Source organism: Jaculus jaculus, chromosome 5, assembly GCF_020740685.1.
Source record: "Jaculus jaculus isolate mJacJac1 chromosome 5, mJacJac1.mat.Y.cur, whole genome shotgun sequence".
Classification (NCBI taxonomy): domain Eukaryota; kingdom Metazoa; phylum Chordata; class Mammalia; order Rodentia; family Dipodidae; genus Jaculus; species Jaculus jaculus.
Window position 1 is genome coordinate 31,440,985 of NC_059106.1, and position 21,082 is coordinate 31,462,066.

At 39.0% G+C, this 21,082-nt stretch overlaps 2 protein-coding genes across 7 annotated transcripts in view; one reads left to right on the plus strand and one right to left on the minus strand.

The window, feature by feature from the left end:
* Window positions 1-8,260, minus strand: part of Enkur (enkurin, TRPC channel interacting protein) — a 29,434-nt gene extending 21,174 nt beyond the window's left edge. The window contains exon 1 of the mRNA XM_004659671.2: window positions 7,984-8,260. Coding sequence (XP_004659728.2) covers window positions 7,984-8,060 — 77 coding nt within the window. The 5' untranslated portion in view covers window positions 8,061-8,260. The remainder of the gene's footprint in view (window positions 1-7,983) is intronic.
* A 486-nt stretch (window positions 8,261-8,746) lies between these two features.
* Window positions 8,747-20,594, plus strand: Thnsl1 (threonine synthase like 1). Of its 6 annotated transcripts, none has more exons than XM_045151293.1 (5): window positions 8,747-8,791; window positions 11,108-11,187; window positions 14,022-14,069; window positions 15,745-15,902; window positions 17,440-20,594. In XM_045151293.1, the coding sequence occupies exons 4-5, from the start codon at window positions 15,843-15,845 to the stop codon at window positions 19,711-19,713; spliced, it is 2,334 nt and encodes a 777-aa protein (XP_045007228.1). In that variant the 5' UTR covers window positions 8,747-8,791; window positions 11,108-11,187; window positions 14,022-14,069; window positions 15,745-15,842; the 3' UTR covers window positions 19,714-20,594. The 6 variants fall into 6 exon arrangements, with proteins under 6 accessions (XP_045007228.1, XP_045007227.1, XP_045007232.1 ...); XM_045151292.1 differs by having other exon boundaries at window positions 8,756-8,855; XM_045151296.1 differs by lacking the exon at window positions 8,747-8,791 and adding an exon at window positions 8,878-9,284.
* The last annotated feature ends 488 nt before the right edge of the window (window positions 20,595-21,082 follow it).

Below are 21,082 nucleotides of genomic sequence, written 5' to 3' on the forward strand. Positions count from 1 at the left end.
TAATATATTTGGGGTTTTCCATATATCTTTTTAACAGGTTTCTTATTTCCACTGTCATTTGAGAATGTGTTTTGTATGATTTCAATCCTTTAAAAATTGCTTAGTGACACAGTATGGTCTAGCTCAGAATGTTCTGAATATATTGGAAAGATTATTTGGACGTTCTAGCAAGGAAACACAGCTTGGTCCCTGAGTCCATCCCAGAACAGTCCTCTTGTAGCTGGGAAAGGACACCTTTCACCCAGCATGCAGCTTTGTGAAGGACTTGCTTGGAGCAATGAGGGAGGAAGCAGACCCCATCTGGCTTAGTCAAATCAACCCTGGTGATTAATGGAGTGCCAGATGTCACATACACATTGATCTCACATCCTCTTGAAAAGAAATTATTTCTGCTGCAGATTTTGGTAGAGTGTTTTTAAGTTTTCAGCTTTTCCTCTTAAATTTTGAAAACGATGTTGGAACTCTGACTGTTATTTCAACTCAAACACCTTTTACTGTATAAATCTTGAAGCTCTAACACCACTGTTGCCTCTACATCAAAATCTGACCACTTTATCACTATAAAACAGTACTCTTTGATCCTTTTAAAATTCCACTCTGTAAAATTGACTCTTATCTCAGTGTACCCATTCCAACATTTCTTTCATTTGTGGTAATATACCTTTTTCCCTAGTTGTACTCTTGTTTATGTCTTCATTTTTAAAAAGTTTCCTTACAGACAACATAGAAATTTTATCCAACCAATAATCACTTTATTTGGTATGTTTAGACCTTTTACTTACAAAGTGATTTTGGAGTATATTTGTGTTTAAATTTCCATCTTGCTGTTTTCTACATTTTCATTAATTTTTCTTTTTCTTTTCATCCTATGTTGTTTATTGTTTTATGTTGCAGCTTTATAGTGTAGATCTACAGATCATTACCTCGGATGACTTTCAAATTGTCTTATTCCACTTTGTGAGAATTGTATGAGGGCTGAGGTGTAGGCTGGTGGTAGAACTTCTGCCTATCATGCATAAGGCCCTAGATTTTCCCCAGGATTAAATGTAATAAATATTTTCTTTCTTTCTTTTTTTTTTTTTCCAAAGTAGGGTCTCACTCTAGCTCAGGCTGACCTGGAACTTACTATGTAGTCTTAGGGTGGCCTCGAACTCACAGCGATCCTCCTACCTCTGTCTCCCGAGTGCTGGGATTAAAGGTATATGCCACCATGCTCAGTTTAATAAATATTTATGAGTTTTACAGCAGAGTTATTTGCAATTTTTGCTTTTTGCTTTTAGAGGCTTTTCCTTAAGCTTAAGTTGAGTGGCTTAGAATTAATTATGGAATTGAATGAGTTCATTAGACATCTTCAGAAAATAATATTTAAGCCAAACTTGTGCCTTAAAATTCCCACAAAATTGAAGTTGGCAGATATGGTGTCATGATTAATAACATAATTTCCTTTGTAGGGAAATAGGGTGTGTCTATACCTACTTATTTTTAATTTGCAATTTTTTTATTCAGTACTTTTTGCAGGTATGAAAATTGAAAAATCTATTCATCTGTTATATGAAATAAGATATCCTCGCCAGCATGCAGGCAATACCAGCACTTGGAAGTCTGAGGTAGGAGGATCACTGTGAGTTTGAAGCCAGCCTGAGACTACATAGTGAATTCCAAGTCAGCCTGGACTAGAATGCGATGCCACCTTGAAAAGTGAAAAAAGAGATATTCTATTTTATATGAATGTTTTTTATTATTCCCAATTACAAAAATAAAATAAATGAGTAATAATCTAGATTACTTTTATCTTCTCAATTAATTTTTCAGAATAAATTCAATTTCTCTATCTCTATTTCTGTATATGAATTACAATTTGAATTTTAAATATAATATAGTGTGATCTCTTTTCATGCTAGAATATACAAAACTTACTCTTTAAATTAATAAACTGCATTTGGTTCCATTTTCTGAATGCTGTAGTTTTATCATACATATCTAACAGGGGATTATATTAGATTACTTTCTTTATTTCCTATTTAGCAGATATGAACTAGAGATAACTTTTTTGGAACTAAAATTCTTTTCAATAATATCATCACTTTTATTGCCAATAATCATGCTATAGTAATTTATATCACTAAGACCCTAGGAATTCATTTCTAAAAAATGTTTTAAGGTCACATAGAGAAATGATAATGCTCAAAAGTTTAGGATAGTTTGAAAGACTTTGATTGAAATTTTTTTCACTCTTATCAGTGAGACGGGCATCTACCTGAGTAAACTATGTGTGTGTGAGTGTTAGATTTTAGGCTAATGTTAACTTTGGAGTCTACTCTGTGCTTTAAGGTCCTCTAAATTATTCCTACACATACATAAATACTGCATAAGCTCATCTACAGGCATTGAAATGATAGTGTTCCATCCAGTCTTGTAACTATGTTAAGTGATTACACCTAAAAAACAGACACCAATTCTATCCCAACAAGGTTGGCTGTCAAAGCTATGTTTTTTTTTTCAAAGTTATGTTTTGTACTTAATTTACAATGTAGGTATATGTCACTGAGTATAATTAAGATAACAAATTATTGAGAAAGATAATAAAGCACAAGAGGGTGTGTTATTAATGAAGTCATCTAGATTTATATTGTACAATATTTATGAATATTGAGTATTTTAAATGTATCTGGTTCCACATACTAAAATCATGGTATTATCAATATATTGGGATAAATATAATACTTACTATTTTAAACTGTTTTTCTACTTAAAAAATGACTATTAGAATATTTTAAATTAATGATGTGGGTCACATAGCTCTGTGTGTGTTGTGTATGATTGTATGTGTGTATACTCACATATGTGTGAAGCCAGAGGTCAATATCAGGTGTCTTCATCATTTGTTTTCCACCTGTGTTATGAGACAGGGTCTCATCCTGAACTTTGAGCTCACCAATTTCAATAGATAAGCTAGCCAGGAAGCCCTAGGTATCCTCCTGTCTCTACCTCCCCAGTGCTGGGACTACAGGTGCCTCGAATTCACAGCAATCCTCCTACCTCTGCTTCCTGAGTGCTGAAATTACAGGCATGTGCTGCCATGCCCAACTCTAAAATCTTATCTTATCTCATATGCATATAGTAGTTGAAAATTTTCTTGTGACAGAAACCTTGTTTGTCTAGGTCCTTCTTTTCATCCATGCATCTGAAAGTGCATCAGGCAGTTTCTAGGCCTTCAATTTTGTTTGTCAGGTGATTCTTTAATTATAACACATCTTTAATGTTTACCTGGTGACTTTGAATCTTCTATCCAAACTATAAAATCAAAGCATGTGTGAGAAGTAATATAAGATATGAAGAGAAGCAATATTAGGGTTGAAACCTGCAGGGTTGGTGGGGATTGCCTAATGAGGTGAAAAATATGAATGATTCTGATAGTAAGCATAAATTCATTCTGAGACCATATGCTTCAGAAGTAGGAATTTCAGCATAAATGATATCATGCATCAAACACAGATTTTGGAGTTGAGCATAGTAGCTCATGTTTGTAATCCAAGCATTTGGAAGGCTGAGGCAGGAAGTTTGCCACAAGTTCAAGGCCATCTTGGACTACATAATGAAAACCTGTCTCCAAAAAAGGGGTCTGGGGAGATTGCTGAGTTAAAGACATTTGCTTGCAAAGCTTGTTGGCCCAGGTTTAATTCCTTAGTACCCATGTAAAACCAGATGCACAAAGGGGTGCTTGCATCTGGAGTTAGTCTGCAGTGGCAAGATTCCTTGGTGTGCCATTCTCTCTCTCTGCCTGCCAATAAATAATTTTTAAAAATAACCCAAAAAACCCTAAACAAGGACAAAAGAAACTAATGCAAAATTTGCAATTTTCTTGACTTCTCTGACTAGAAGCTCATCAAAACATATACTGCTTCTCTCAGTTGATTTCTTGGCTGTAATCAGTAAAGTAGATAGTACGAAAGAAAATCCTCCAGATAAAAATGACTGTGACATTTGATTCATAATAGTCAGGGAACAAGTTGCTTAAGAACTTCTTATATATAACTAGGCTTCAAACCAAGAAAGTGTCATAAAGCCCTCAGAAAACATGGTGTAGCAGGGTAGACTGTGAAAGGCAGCCTGGAAGAGATAAAAGCTCCAAAAGAAAAATTCTGGTTATAACGAGAAACAGAAAAACATGTAAAGTATGCTAATTGTGTTTAGGGCATTAGATATTTGCATTTTTGAGCCCGGTGTGGTGGCTCACGCCTTTAGTCCCAGCACTCAGGAGGCAGAGGTAGGAGGATCACCATGAGTTCAAGGCCACCCTGAGACTACATAGTAAATTCCAGGTCAGCTTGCACTACAGTGAAGCCCTACCTTGTGAAACTAAAAAATAAAAAAATTGCATTTTTGAAAAATTACATTCCAAAACTGCTTTGGTTGCTCTAGAGGTAAGTTTCTTAGAATGGTTGCACAAAGACTTACTTAGGTTTGTAGAAAGGTAATGATTGCATGAGCCATTTTGGAGGTCACTACTGATGAACATCAATTAATAAAGTTATTAGACTCATAGATTTTGAAGCTATCTTATGAATTATAATTTTCATCTCAATGTTAGCAAATCTTCCTATACATTCTTGCTAATGAGGTAGAGAAATAGTAACTGACCAATGGGTCCACTTGGGTAGCTGAACACCCAGAAAATATTGTCAGCCTTGGGAGAGGATAGTTAGCCTACAGGAAGTATGATACTTGCCCATTTAATGATAGATCGAGATATAAATGAAATACTTATTAGATTTGCAAATGACACAAAGCTGAGAAGGATGGTTAATAGAGTGTATGAATGATTTATAATTCAAAACTATCTCCATAAATTAATTATGAATTTACATTTAAAAAAGAATCAGCAACACAATTAGAATATGAGAGAGGCCAGCATTAGACATAATACATGCAGGGATTGCAATGTAAGCTAACACTTGGGCACAAATGTCAAAATGCTAATGGAAATTTAGGCTGCTTGGATATTGTGCCCAACATTAAGAAAAGGAGATAAGAGTTTCACACGATCTTCAGAAAATATCTGGAATAGAGCCTTAAACAAAAAGGACAAGAAGGATATGATTACAGATATTAACCAGTTATAAACTTAAGTAGGATATGGTAAGAGTCAACTCATGCACCATAAGTAACTCAAAGTTTGACAGTGAGTCATGGCTTTCCATTGAGCCTAATGCTTTCCCACCTTAAATCTCAGTTTGTAGTTTAACTACAAACAACTACTCTTCCCCTAAGTTAAGTCATTTATCTCTGTCTTATAAATCCTTATTTAATATTTGCATTTCTCATTAGGGTTTTAAATAATATTTTACTTCGGGGCTAGTCATAATTTTAATGCTTTTAAACATGCAATTTAGTAGAAACTCTGAGATGTGAGGCATCATCAGTTCATCAGAAGTCAGGGGCTTTGCCAGATCTGAAAGCCATGGTGAGCTTCCTTGGGGCTAGATGATAACTCAGTGATGCAGATAGGACTTGAAGATTTAAATATTTATTGCTTGTGATTAAGTCTTTCTGTCAGTGGAGAGACTAAGGATAAGTTATTCTATCATGGTTCCAGCAGAATTTTTTTTATCATTCTTTTTTTACAAATTAGGTTACATGCATGCCATCTAGCCACAAAAGTTCACATCACTGTTGTTAGCAGGGAACTGCCTTCGCCTGACAGAATTATTTGGGCACTTTATTCAGTTATTAGCAGGAAGGAGGGAGAGAAAAAGAAAGAGGGAGAGAGAGAGTATAAGGGGTGCACCAGGACATCTTGCTACTGCAAATGAACTCCAGACACATGGGCCACTTTGGGCATTTGGCTTTATGTAACTACAAGGGACTCAAATGCCTTTAAATTTTGAGACATTTCCCCAGCCCACACTTCATACTTTTATTCTTTCTCCTCCTAGGTCTTTTTGTACTTGTTTCTTCAAAGCAAAACCAAGGAATTTATGTTGTCATTCCAACATTATCTAGAATACTAGGACAATGTTACATACATAGTAGGGACTAAGTTAATGCTTGCCAAATAAACACCATTACTATAAATTGAAAAATTTTCCAGGTTTAGTAAAGCTCCTTAATTTACCAATGAATTGAATGGCTACCTAATAGTATTAATTCAGTATTTTGTAGAGGATAACATTGTTTTGTGCATTCTAGAAAGGAAAAGTTTTACCTTGTATAAGAATTTTGGACCAAAGGTTGGTTCAGCAGTAATAATCTAAACAAGTGTAAACTCTGCATTTATATAATGGTTTACATTCCTCTCTCTGACCTCCACTAGATTCTGACAAGCTAAATGAAATACAAAATAGTTATTGCTTTGGTTAAAACCAAATACTCACTTGGGCATAAAGTTGAAGGAGTTGCACATTTGTCATTGTTATCACTCTAAGTAATCATTAATAAAAATAATTGACTATTAGATTTGGAAGGGGCATAAAAATTGTCTGATCTACTCAATTTAGTTTACAAATCAGGAAACAAGTGAAAATTTATTCCAGAACAATGATATATCTGATTTGGAGCTGAATTTTAGTCCAGTGCATTTGTGGTATTGGTTTTTGTTTGTTTGTTTTTGAGACAGTGTCCTTCCTCCCAGGCTGTCCTCAAACATCCTTCCTACTGGAGGATGACCTGGAGCTTCTGATCCTCCTGCTTCATCTCTTCAGTAGTTCTGGGATCACAGGTATGTGCCACCACATCTGGAATCACCGTATGGTTTTTTTTTTTTTTTTTTTTTTTTGAGACAGAGTCTTCTGCACAGCTTAGGCTAGATTCAAACATGGATTTTCCTGTCTATGCCTCCTGAGTGCTGAGATCACAGGCATCTGACCAGTGCTCTTTGTAAAGTGGCTTTGACTTGCCTGAGGAAAAGGCAACAGGTAAATAATAGGAAGCATCTGCAGTCCTAGGAGGAAAGAGGTGATGTCTACTGGTAACTTTCTTTTCTCTCCACAGATTTAAATAAATTCTAAGTAGGTACACAGGAGAATAATAGAAGCTTTTACTTGTGGTTACCGCTCTGAGTTTTGGGACATATTTTGGGTCCTAACTATTTAAAAATATTAGCTTAATTCTATATTTGTGGGTTCCTATCTACCAACCGTTCTTCCTTTCATTCACCCATAAAGGTCCGAAAAAGACCTTAGCATCCGGTATCTGGTCCATCTTATTTGTTTTACCCAAGAAAACATTGAGGCTTAGACACAAATGAGAATTTGTTTTTTACAATAATTTGGTGGGGGGAGGGGGTAAGCACTATAGAGCAGGAGAAATAGTACGATTAAATACAACGTCTAGTTCCTGAAACTAAATACCAAATATTTTACCCACTGATAAAATTGTGTTTTTTCTCTTAGCAACATGAAAATATCCCATTACATTGTACAGTGAGGTAAATGACAAAATAACTACGTAATATTCAGGGGAGACTATGAATAACAATTAAATAACCATCTCACAGCATTGGACTACCTGCTCTGTGAATTGTGGCATGCTAAGCAACCAGATTTTTCACCTCTTTATTTAATTAGCAACTTCCGTACTTATAGACAATAAATAAACCATGGTAATTCCCTCCCCTCCCCCACTTTCCCTTCACAAGTCCCCTTCCTCTCCCGGTTAGTCTTTTGTTTTGAAGTCATTATCTTTTTCTCCTATGTGAGGGTCTTGTGAAGGTAGTACTAGGCATTGTGAGGTCATGGATATTGAGGCCCAGTTTCTGTTTGGACAATTGCATTATAAGCAGTCTTACCCTTCCTTTAGCCACCTCTTTTTTTTTTTTTAAAGAATTTGTCCAGGACTACTTCAATAAGACCAAAATGCGTTTTAATTCTAAAAGTTCTATGATATGTATGCAAGAATATATAGATATGTGTGTGCTGTATAAGTTAGTCCTTAAATGAAATAATTTTTCCCTTCTCAAGTGGTCATCTTTGCTTACCAACATACCTAGGAGGCTGGGGCGGCTCCTTCAAGTCACTGGGTATGAGATTATAAATACTCTCGGAAAAGCACGCTGACTCCATGGTTAGCAAAGGACTCCTTAAAAATTAGTGTCCTCCCTAGACTTTTCTCTCCCTAGACCAGTATCTCTGTTCTTTTCTTCACTGCTTCTCCTTCCTTTTCTTGCTCCTTTATCAAGGAACTCAGGTTTCTCTTTCACATAATCCTCTTTTGACCCTTTCTTAGAAGCCCTCTCTCCAGGGAAAGAAAGGAAAATACTCTTTCTAGCCCTCCCGGGATGGCTTAGCGTTGTTGAAGGTGGTTGCTATGGAAACGGTTACTAGGAGACCCGTAAGTGGAAGGCAGACTAGCAAACCAGATGTCTCCTCTTATTGTTACTATTTTTGCACTGCCTTCTCTTGCCTCAGAAGTTCATATAGAAGGCCTTGTGCCTCTGGGGAAGATGAGATGAAATCAATGTCCCTGAAAATATTCTGCTTTGTTCTTTGTGTATTTGTAGAGAGAGAGAGAGATTGAGAGAGAAAAAGATCGACAATGACAAGTACAGTAGCTGCGCAGGCGTCCCACAGTAAGACTAATGCGCAGGCTCCGACTTGGAAAGGGGGCGGAGCAAGCAGCCAGGGCCAAGCTGATGCGGAGAGGGAGGGGCCGAAGCGCTCGGGGGGCGGGGCAAGGGGGTCACGTGGCCGGCTCGCGGCTGGGCGCTGGGCGCGCAGGCGCAGGGGCCGCGGCGCGGGGGCGGGGCGGGTGAGAATGGGGGTGTGGGGCTCCGTGTGCCGACGCTGCCCCTGCGGTTTGTGGACGCTTTCTTCCCTTTTCCCTCCTTCCCCCCCAGTCTTCTGTGTGTGGTGTTCGTGGTGAGTGGATGGAGGAGGTAGAAAGCCGAGCTAGCGGCCTGCTGGGGTCCTCGCATGCCTGTGCGTCCTCCCTCTTGCTCCTCCCGGTCATCCCAGCTGCTTGCGGCCTGGCTTGACACCTGTCGCGCCGGTCCTCCCGCCGGCGTGCGGGCAGCCCCGCTAGGAGCAGCCTTCTAGTGTTTGCCCCCGTTTCCGTGTCCTTTTGAGTTTCTTTCCTTCTGCAAAGCGGTTTTTAAGCCCTTCTGAGCCCTTTGCTCTTTTGATCTGTTTATGCACTTGTGGCTGTTTGAAGGCAAACTCATGTCGAAGCCTCCACCCGAGCCTTTAAAGACACTTTGGCAATACGATTTGGGAGAGAATGCCGTTGCCTCTGGACCAACCTGACAGAGATGTCTCTGCCTAGGGAAGCGGAGCTGCCATTAGATGGTGGTATCATCAAATTTTGGGGTTCTGGTACCTGGTAGAGGGATTAAACGGTATTAAGGTTTGGGGGGCTTTTGTTCTAATTTACAGGGCTGTGCTAATGCATAGATTTTTTTTGTGAGATGCTTACTAAATTTCACTGGAAAGTAATAAATTTAGTTTTCTGTTACCCAGTTTATTATAATTTTGGGGGGCATCAACTTTTCACATGAATGAATGACTTCTTTGGAGGACAATTCTCTTGTTTCTTCACAACAGACTGTCTACCAAAATAGTTTAGGATAGATTATACATTCATATCACTCCTTTTCCTTTTGGGTATTTTGGCTTGCATTGTTTCATTTTGCTTAGCATGTATAGAGAAAAATCGTTTGAGTGATCTGTTCTGCTACACGCTAAGATCTGAATCAAGAATTCATAGAATGATACACTATTAGCCTAGGCATATATGTTTACCCTCCCCTACCCGAGATTGAACCCAGTGGTTCAAACATACTGGGTAAGTGCCCTGAGCCACATCCCAGCTCCAATACTTATCAACTTTCTAATTGGAAGGAACCCTTGGGGACTATGTATGCCAATCAGTCCCCGAAAGAGACAGTCCATGCAGAATAACCCTATGAGTGAGGGTCACTTTCCTTAGACATTTAAGAAGAGATTTATTAATGCAGGATGATGGCATAGATTTTTGTTGTTGTTAAGAAATTCACTGAACTATATTTTTTAGGTAGCACCAACTGGCCTTAGGTAGCCTAAATTCCGTGATGGTTCTGAAAGAAAATCACAAATAGTCAGTAGTGTCCCAAATTTACAGTTGTTATGAGGCTTTTAAATCTTTTGGAAAGGAACTTAAGTCTATAATTCTGTTCGGTACTGGAAAGTGTTTAAACAGAACATTCTTCTGGTTTTTACAGTTCTCTAAAAATTACAGTTCTAGAAAATGTCTGTGTCAAATATCATGCCCATAAGGAATTAGCATTGGTATATCCCTTCAGGGATCAAACTTTTTATGCAAAAATACAAGGAATCTGTATTTTTGACTTTTGCAAGCCAGGAGACAGGTCTCTGGCAACTATGCAGTTCTGCCAAAATAGTCAGAGCAGCCAGAAATCATGTCTAAGAGCTGATGGGTCAGATGTGCCCTTTGGCTTGTTCATTATTTGAAAAGTCCCTGGTATAAAGGGTATGTGCTGTTATACGTGAGCAAATGTTGATTTTTTTTTTTGATAAAGATGATTTTAGCCTACAATAAATAAAATGGGATGGGAAAGTAAATACGATGATTGGAAGGAAAAGTAAGCCCTTAATAAAGATACATGTGGGTGTGTGTGTACGTGTGTGTGTGTGTGTGTGTGATATTTTCACTATGCTGTCCAGGCTGGCCCTGAACTTGCAGTTCTCCTACCTCAGCCTCCTAAGTAGCTAAGATTACTAGCAATTCTCTTCAAAATAAATGTTTTAATTTACAAAGTTGAGAAGGGTGCTTAAATTCTGTCTTTTTAATACAATATTTGGAACCATTTGGATGTCTAATATCTGGCCACTAACAGGTCCAGCCTAGTCAGTTTTCTTAGGACAAAGATAGTGATGAGCTTGGGAGATCATGCTTTGAGACCCAGTGAGTGCCTCCTGGCTGTGGAGCACGTGGAGCCTTCACTTCTTAACTGTTTCCTGGGAAGTAGGCAGCTGAACAGTTTTGTGGTTGAGGCAGCAGGCACCACTGCCCCCCTTGTCTCGTTCATATCCTGATGTGTTTGCAGTTTTTCTAACTATTGAAAAGCAATAATTATTGAAAAGTATAGTAATTTAAGTTTCTTTTTAAACCTCAGAATAGCTTTATGGACTAGATCTTCTGTACAGTTACTTGTCCTGAATATTTAAGAAGAGATCATATTACTAGAGCTGGATGGTGAGTTCAATGAACTATATTTCTTACTAAACATTTTTATATTTTTTGTTGTGCTTTCTTATAGTCTCAGGTTTTTCAAGCTAGGGTTTCACTCTAGCCCAGGCTGACTATGTATTCTCAGGATGGCCTCGAGCTCATTGGTATCCTCCTACCTTTACCTCCTGAGTGCTGGGATTAAAGGCATGCACCACACACCTTTCACTGTCTTGTATTTTATTTTGGAAAGACATTACAGCAAACATTTTATTTTATTTTTTAAAGAAATGTAGAAGAGGCAGAGCAGGTAAGAGAAGGACACAGGTTTTAATTAATTAATTTGTGTGAGACACAGGGAGAGAGAGAGACAGAGTAAGACTAGACACACCAGGGCCTCTAGCCACTGCAAATGAACTCCAGATATATGTGCCACCATGTGTATGTGCTTATGTGGGACCTGGAGAATCAAACCTGGGTCCTTAGGCTTCACAAGCATGCACCTTAACCACTAAGCCATCTCTCCAGCCCAACAAATATATTTTAAATAGGTGGCATATGCTAACTCATTTTGACTAGGGTTTTAAGAATTTTTCAGATTTGAAAAGTAGGTAGTTTTTGTAGTATAAATGTGATAGTTTAAATGTCTGCTCTGATAGACTCAGGTTTTTCTTTAAACTTGAACTTGCAATGTGAGCCCCTAGCAGGCAGAGCCCTGCTACAGGGAGGAGGGCATGTCACTGGGGTGGATCTCGGAGTCCAGCCCTAAGGTGTGTTTGGGGCTGGATCTGAAGTCCAGCCCAGAGGTGTAAAAGCAGCTTGAGTTCTGGATGTTCATAGTTTTTTTCTGTGGTGCTACCTGTTGGTAGTGTCTCTGCTTGGATCTGTGAAAGGGTGCTGGCTGCTTCTGCACTGATGGAGTTTCCCCTGGATTTTGTAAGTCTGAAATAAAGCCCCTTCCTCCCATAAGCCATGTCTAATTGTATGTTTGTCACAGCAAATGAAGAGCTGACTGCAACAATAATTTTCTAATAATTTGGAAAAGATGTTATGAATCTTTTTGGAAGTAAAAAATGTTATGTGTTACAGTGTAATTTTGGTTGAGTCTCACCTAACTGTGAACTTCAGAGAACATCATTGTTAATAGGTTGGTAAAAATTAGTATGTACTTATTTAAGAATCACACATTAAAGGAAACTTACAACATGCCCTCCAAGACTCAGGGAACATTGTGGAAAAGGGGACATAAAGAATGTAAGAAACAAGGGTGGGAAGGTACACTCTGAATCATTGTCACCCCACTATAAAGAATTTTGGTGTGCCCATGACCTCATGGTGAGTTTTGACAACCCCACTGAGGATGGACCTCATTTGAATGGGGGATGGACAGAGGGATTATATTAATATAATATAATATAACCAGTGGGAATGTGACCAATTTGTTTATATATTAAGGTTATCAATAATAATAATAAAATAGCATGCTTAAACAGTTAAAAAAGAATGTAAACAATAGCATTTCAGGAAAAAAATACTTGAGATTATTATGCATTTTTAAAAATCACTTAACTAGTTTGTTTTGATCAACTTGTGATAGAATAATTGTGAAATCTTATTCCTGAGGTCATGTGTTTCTGGAATATGTACACAGTATGTTTTGTGTCAAGCTCCACTGTGATACCTGTTTCAAAGGCAGCTATCTTTAATTCATTCATTCATTCATTCATTTATTTGAGAGAGAAAGAGGCAGACAGAGAGAGAGAGAGAGAGAGAGAGAGAGAGAGAATGGGCATGTCAGGGCCTCCACCCACTGCAAACAAACCTCAGACGCATGTGCCACCTTGTGCATCTGGCTTACATGGGTCCTGGGGAGTCGAACCGGGATCCTTTGGCTTTGCAGGCAAATGCCTCAACCACTAAGCCATCTTTCCAGCCGTGATGGCAGCTATCTTTTATGTCTAAAAAGTAGAGTCCTTTGGCTATAATGGATAAGAAGGCTTCACTACCAGAAATGATCAGAAGAGGAACTTATTTAAACATTATTAACTTGAAGGATGTAGTTTAGAAGTAAAATGCTTGCCCAGCATGCTGAAGGCTGTAGGTTCAATCCTAAAGCACTTCAAAAATCACTAAATTATTAATGAGCAATGAAACTGGGTAGTCTTCCTTCTACTATGGAGTTAATGTGTATCCAAAATATCTTTTTTGTGAAGCACATGATTTACTAAAACTATAATGAACACAATGAAACTTGATTACTTTGTGGTTAAGATATCACTCTTAAATATTCTCTGTGTTTTGATATTTATGTGATTGACTATATAAGTATTTTCTTTAAACAGATATGTATGTAGAACAAGGTTACATATTCATCTGTATGCAAAAACCTTGTGACCAAAGGCTCATAGGAACCTAACTGTATATTAGTCCTAGGAATAATGGTCAGGGTTCCCTAATCCAGTGATGGTAGGAACGTGATAGGGCACAACTACCATGAATAACTAGCGTCACCTGTAGTACTTCTTAGGAGAAAGCTCAATTGACGGGTAAATGTTACATGCCTGGGAACTTTACCATTGTTTTTATTTTATTTTATTTTATTTATTTACGTATTTTTTAATCTCTCAGGTTGTTTAACACATACTTGGGCAAAGGGGCCTGAAAGTTATTTTGTTAATACAATTTAATGCAGCTTAAAATATGTTTATCATTAGAAAGCATAATAGTGTTATATGTTGTAGCATCTAACTACTTTCTGCTAAAGAGAGCTATTGTTGTGAAGTAATATTGTTAGATAATTCATAAATTAAACTTTTACAATTTTCTCCCTTTATTTAACAATTGGTTTTCCTCTCTCAAAGTCTTGACAAAAGAAAGAAGATAACATTTGGAAATGAGAGGTGGTAGAGGTAAGACAAAGGAAGATTCGTAAAGATCAGATCAGATTTACATGAAAGTTTGCCTTACTGTCTTCTACTCTTAGTTGCTGTTAAGCATTGTAGCAACTAACAGAAAGTGGAATTAAACATAAATGAACAGTGTCCATAAAAAACAAACCAGCTACTCAAATCAAATTGCAGAGCTAGGTATATAGGGCTGGAGAGAGAGCTTAGTGGTTAAGTGCTTGCAGGACCCTGGTCGAGGCTCGATTCCCCAGGTCCCACATAATCCAGATGCACAAGGGGGAACATACATCTGGAGTTCGTTTGCAGTGGCTGGAAGCCCTGGAGTGCCCATTCTCTATCTATCTGCCTCTTTCTCTTTCTCTGTCTCTCTATGTTGCTCCCAAATGAATAAATAAAAATAAACAAAAAATTTAAAAAATATAGTTATATAGTGCAAACTCAAAAATTTCTAATGTTATAAGCAAGAATCTCCTGAATAGCATATGATTTATGCTATTTAGTTAATTTATTTGAGAGAGAGAAAGAGAATGAATGTAGAGCCTCTAGCCACTGCAAATGAACTCCAGATGCATGTACTACCTTGTGCATCTGGCTTTATGTGGGAACTGGGGAATTGAACCCCCGGTCCTTTGGCTTTGCAGACGAGCACCTTAGCCACTGAGTTACCTCTCCAACCCAAGTTATGCTATTTTATGTGATGCTTGTAAAGGCAGATAATGCTTGTGTGAAAATATACTTTAATAATTAAAATGCTGATATGGTTTAAGTTACAGTTTTCTCTGGACTTTGGTTTACTCTAGGAAAAGTTTCAGGCTGCATAGCAAATTAATTCTTAGTTTGGGATAAGTGACACTACTTTCTTCTAAAGATTTATGAAGTAACCGGACTTAAGAGAGATACCTCCTGTGTCTGGGTAATGTAGTTCTGTGTATATGTGTTAGTCACTTATCCTGAATGGTGATGAATATACTTATTACTAGACACTATCACATGTACTTTGAAGTTATTATAGACCTTTCATAGTAGATGCTATTACAGACAAATCACACAGTGATTGGGATGGAGAAGAAACCTGAAAGAGCAATTCAGCACTTATTTCATGGTTTTAATCCATTGAATGCTTCCCTTCTGTCTGATTGTTAAATAGGCAGTTAAATTCATGTAGTGTCATTGTGAAAGATTTTATATTTGTTATTATTTGGTTATATTATCTTCATTGCTTAATGGTAGAAATAACTTTATTACTGTTTAATAAAATTCTATGATAAGTATTGAAAGAGGATAATATCTTAATCTTTGAATAATAAATTTGGGAAACCAATGGTCAGTTTTTCTGTCTTCTTAAAATTTCTGATGGATTTAATTTTTTTTTGTTATCTTTATGTATTTATTTGAGAGAGAGAGAGAGAGAGAGAGAGAGAGAGAGGGCAAGGAAGGAAGAGAATAGGCAATTCAGGGCGTCCAGTCACTGCAAACAAACTCCAGACACATGCACCAACTTATGCATCTGGCTTATATGGGTCCTGGAGAATCGAATCTGGGTCCTTTGGCTTTGCAGGCAAGTGCTGTAACCACAAAGCCATCTCTCCAGCCCTCAGATGGATTTTTAAATAATTATGTTATGTGCAAAATTATACTGTATGCAGTCATGTTTAACTGGAAAATCTTTCCCTTGTAGATCTTACTTTTTGCAAATATCAACTTGGCCTCATAATCAAGAAACTTTTCATCTAAGATTGGTTCCTGTTACCCTGTAAAATTTACAAGTTAGTGGAGATGAACAGCACATGCAAGCTGAAAATGAATTCATTCTCCTGCCAATTCTTAGTTTTACTTGTAAGTAAAATTCAGAGGTAGTGTTTAAAAAGTGGCTTAAATATTTAATTACAAAACAGAGCTTAGTATAGATAACTAGTAGTAAGTACATCATTGAATTTTTCAAAACTAAATATAGTGTTTAATATTTCATATGTCTTAGTTGCATATTAGTTCTATCAGGAACATGTGAAGAGCCTGTAGCTGAATAGTTCTGTCAGCTTATATGAATATTGCAGTAGTTATTAAATTACATTTTATACAAAAATATTTCACCTGTCTGGTATTTGCTTTGTTTTAGTGGTGAGTCTGGTTTAAAGGCAGGGAGTTGGTCAGCATGGAAAATTGTAGATCTTCTCTAGATGCCAGAAAAGATTTTCTTCTGTTCATGGGAATCTTCCTCTGTTTTTTGGCTATTTCTTTGAAATCTAGAATTTAAGTCTTACCACTGATGACATTTATAAGGATAGAAACAGAAGTGATGGGAGTATGCATTTAAGATTATAGGCATACAGCCTTGTGATTAGTTGTTGGCATACTATACATTTCACTTTGGCTGTTTTAGGGGATCAAGTATGAATATATATAAACATAATTCTTAGCAATATGCATGTTAAAGACACATAGGAAAGAAAATTGCATACCTTTGACTTGTAGTTTATAAAATTATTTAAGCAATTTATAAACAAATATGTCCTTTTTCTCTAGTTTTATTTTTGAATTCTATACCTAGTTAATAATTAATGATAGTCTGTCAACTCTAAATAGTGAAAAGCCAATGGATCAAAATTTGTTATAATATTTATTATAATATTTATTATAGTATTTCATAAAAGGAAAATAGATACTGGAATTACTAAGTGTTTTTTAAATTTTTTTTTGTTGTTTTTTGAAGTAGGGTCTCACTCTAGCCCAGGCTGACCTGGAATTAACTATGTAGTCTCAGGGTGGCCTCTAACTCACAGCAATGCTCCTACCTCTGCCTCCTGAGTGCTGGGATTAAAGCCATGTGCCACCATGTCCAGCTACTATGTGTTTTAAAAAGCATCTATGATGTGGCATATTGTAATGTTTTCACTGTTCATGGATTTTTTTTTGTAGTGCTAGAATCATAAGGTTTTTTTAAAGGTTGCTCATCAGAGTCTTGAGATTGATAAGATATTAACAAATACTGTATATTTTCTTTCATACTGGGAAACAAGCAAACAAACAAGACCTGACATTGTAGGGAAAGCAAGTTGATCAGGGAGAGGAGGGGATGGAACTGGCAGAAAGAAGGATGGGTATAATGAAAGCTTAATGAATGCATGTATGGAAAGGGAATAGTGAAGCCCATTGATTTGTGTAACTAATATATGATAATTATAATTAAAAAAACTGTTCAGTAGGCAATTTGTGAGAATTTGCATTATAACATTTTAAAAGTGTTCCGTGAATTTGGAAGGTTTCTTTTTAACCGTTCATGTGTTGAGTACATGACCATATTCACTCCTTTCAGGATTTTAACACTGTGGAAATTGGTAACTACATGTCTTTTTTACGTTTGTGTCTTGCAAAGGGCTGCAGGCGGTTCTCAGGCCGCCTTGGGCAGAGCGGTGAGGAGAGGATGCTGGGCTTGAGCGGGTGTCGGCGCCTTTGGCACATCGCACAGAGGGGCTTTGCAAGCGCTCGCCTTAGCACCGGGACACACACACGGCAGTTCCTCCCAAGAGCCTTTGCATGTTCAGAATGGAGGAAGGCATGGCATTCAGCCCACTCTCTCGTGGGAGACAAAAATATTATCCTGATGGGACCTCCTGGGGCTGGGAAAACAACAGTGGGCCGAATAGTGGGTCAGAGGCTGGGGTGCTGTGTGATAGATGTGGATGATGATATCCTGACCAAAACCTGGAACATGAGCGTGTCTGAGAAGTTGCGGGATGTTGGTAACGAGCGGTTTTTAGAGGAGGAAGGCAAGGCCGTGCTGAACCTGTCTGCGTCGGGAAGTGTGATCTCCCTGACCGGTTCCAACCCCATGCATGAGGCCTGCATGCGGCACCTCAAGAGGCACGGAATCGTCGTGTTCCTGGACGTGCCGCTCGGAGACATCCTCGGCCGGCTCAGGTCCATGAAACTGGACCGGATCGTGGGCCAGAGCTCAGGGACACCCATGAAGGACCTGCTTCAGCTGAGAAGGCAGTATTACAAGAAGTGGTATGACGCTCGGGTTTTCTGCGAAAGCGGGGCCTCCCCCGAGGAGGTGGCCGACAAGGTGCTGGGCGCCGTGCGGCGGTTCCAGGACACGGGCGCCGAGACCTTCGTCTCCACGCGGCAGCGGCAGGCCCCGGCCAAGTTCTTCAGCGAAGCCGTGGTTGAGGGGCTGGCCCCTGACGGTGGGCTCTTCGTCCCAGAGAAGGAGCTGCCGAAGTTGAGCGCTGGAGAGTGGAGCAGCCTGGTGGGCGCCACCTACGTGGAAAGGGCGCAGGTCCTGCTGGAGCGGTGCATCCACCCTGCGGATGTCCCCGCCGCCCGCCTCGGGCAGATGATCGAATCGGCCTACGGGGATGGCTTCGCCTGCGCCAAGGTGGCCCCGGTCAGGCACCTCTCGGGAAACCAGTTCATCCTGGAGCTGTTCCACGGGCCGACGGGATCCTTCAAAGACCTGGCTTTACAGCTCATGCCCCGCATCTTCGCGCACTGCAGCCCGCCAGGTTGCAACTACCTGATCCTCGTGGCCACGTCGGGGGACACGGGCAGTGCCGTCTTGCACGGCTTCAGCCGCCTCGCGGGGAGTGACAAGCGGAGAATAGCCGTGGCCACGTTTTTCCCAGACCACGGAGTCAGTGATTTTCAAAAGGCACAAATAGTTGGCAGTCAGGGAGAAAATGGGTGGGCCATAGGGGTCGACTCAGACTTCGATTTTTGCCAGGCAGCCATTAAAAGGATTTTTAAAGACTCTGACTTCACCGGCTTTCTGACTGTGGAATATGGGACGGTCTTAAGCTCAGCTAATTCCATCAACTGGGGCCGACTGCTTCCCCAGGTAGTTTATCATGCTTCCGCATACCTCGACCTCGTCGGCCAAGGGTTTGTTTCCTTTGGAAGCCCGGTAGATGTCTGTATTCCCACAGGAAACTTTGGTAACATTTTAGCAGCCGTGTATGCCAAAATGATGGGGATTCCTTTTCGAAAGTTTATCTGCGCTTCGAATCAGAACCATGTTTTGACTGACTTTATAAAAACGGGACATTACGATCTACGGGACAGGAAGTTAGCACAAACCTTTTCACCATCAATAGATATTCTCAAATCTTCCAACCTGGAACGCCATCTATACTGGATGGCCAATAAAGATGGACAACTAATGGAAACACTGTATAATCAGTTAGAAAGTCAGCGTCACTTCCAGATAGAAAAGATCCTGGTTGAGAAGCTGCAGCGAGACTTCCTCGCGGACTGGTGCTCTGAGGAAGACTGTCTGGCTACCATCAATGCCACCTACAACACCTCGGGGTATATTTTGGATCCACACACTGCGGTTGCAAAAGTGGTTGCAGACAGAATGCAAGACAAGACCTGCCCAGTGATCATCTCCTCCACTGCCCATTACTCCAAGTTTGCACCTGCCATCATGCGGGCTCTAAGGATTCAAGAAATCAACCAAACTTTGTCCAGCCAGCTTTACTTGCTGGGCTCCTACAATGCCTTGCCTCCACCACATGAGGCTTTGTTAGAGAGAACAAAGCAGCAAGAGAAGATGGACTACCGGGTTTGTGCTGCTGATGTGGATGTCCTGAAGAGTGAGGTAGAGAAAATAATCCAGAGTCAATTCATACGCAAGTCTTTGGAGTAGGATAGTTTTTCTGGTGATGAGCATGTAATAATAAATCTCAAAAACTAATTTGGAGTACAAAAGCACTTTGATTTTTTTGTGTAGATGTCTTTATATGTTAATGCTGGGAATTCGGTGTTCTGATCTTGAACACTGATCATTATACCTGCATTGCTCCTTCCTAGGTCCTCCAGAAGTGACAGGGTGATGTGGCACAGGGACCCTTGTGCATTCATGCTTCACGTTGTGTCCATGAGGGATATATCAGTTCCAACTTCTTCTGAACAGACGAAAATGTCTGATGTTCAGTTTAGCATTTAGAAATATTTAGGCACAGTTGTTAAATACTGCATCTAAAGCCATTTACTACGTAATGACCAAACACTGAATTTACTGCTCAAAATAACTAGCTTGTATAGAAGAAGTACGCTTATCTATAAAGAACAGGGCCAGCATTTAAACCCGTTTCCAGCACCATTTTGGGCTAGAATTATGTGTATCCCAATTTAAGAGCTGGTTGGTCATTACTCCTCTTAGAATGTTTACAGCTGGGTTGATTAAGTTTGGTATTTAATTTCAAGAATGTAGCAGTCAACAAACTACTTAGTTGTGGACACAGAAATAAAATTATCTATTACAAGTGAAAGGTTTTCCAAAATTAGTACTAGTTCATCTAATAAGAAGTGTATGTGTGGTTACAGACAGCCTTGTTCAACCTATGATTTGAAGTTCATTCTTATTGTCTTCCTTTTCAGCAAACCTTCTATTGGACAGTTAAACACCTGCACATTCATGCACATGTTTAATTTGTATTCCTGTGTACTGACACTAGATGTTAACTATGACTGACACTTGTGAATTGATTAGATGTTCTGTTTCTAAATTAAAGATTATCACTGAAAGGTCCTGTTAGTGTAATGGGCTACATTCCACCACAAGATGGCATTCCTAACATAATCTGTTTTTGCTGATAACACTGCTTCACTTTCTGGGAGACCTATCTTATGAAGAAATAATATTAAAATGTAATGATGCCAACTTTTAATAGTTTAATAAGCAAGAAGCATTTGTTTTAAACTTTTTAGATTAAACTAATTATATGTTAATATCATATTTGTAACTTAACTCTCAAATGTAAGTTCCAAAGCCAAAACTGGGGGTTTGGGATACTGGTAGAGTGCTTGCCTAGCACTGCATAAAACCTGGCACATGCCTATCAGCTGAGCACTCAGAAGACAAAGGCAGGAGGTTCAGAAGTTCAATGTCATCATTGGCTACAGAGTGAGTTTGAGGCCAGCAGGGAATACATGAGCCCTTGTGTCCAAAATTTTGTTTTGTTGCAGTAGATGTGTTTAGAGAATGCATCTAAATGTTCATTGTGTGACAAAGC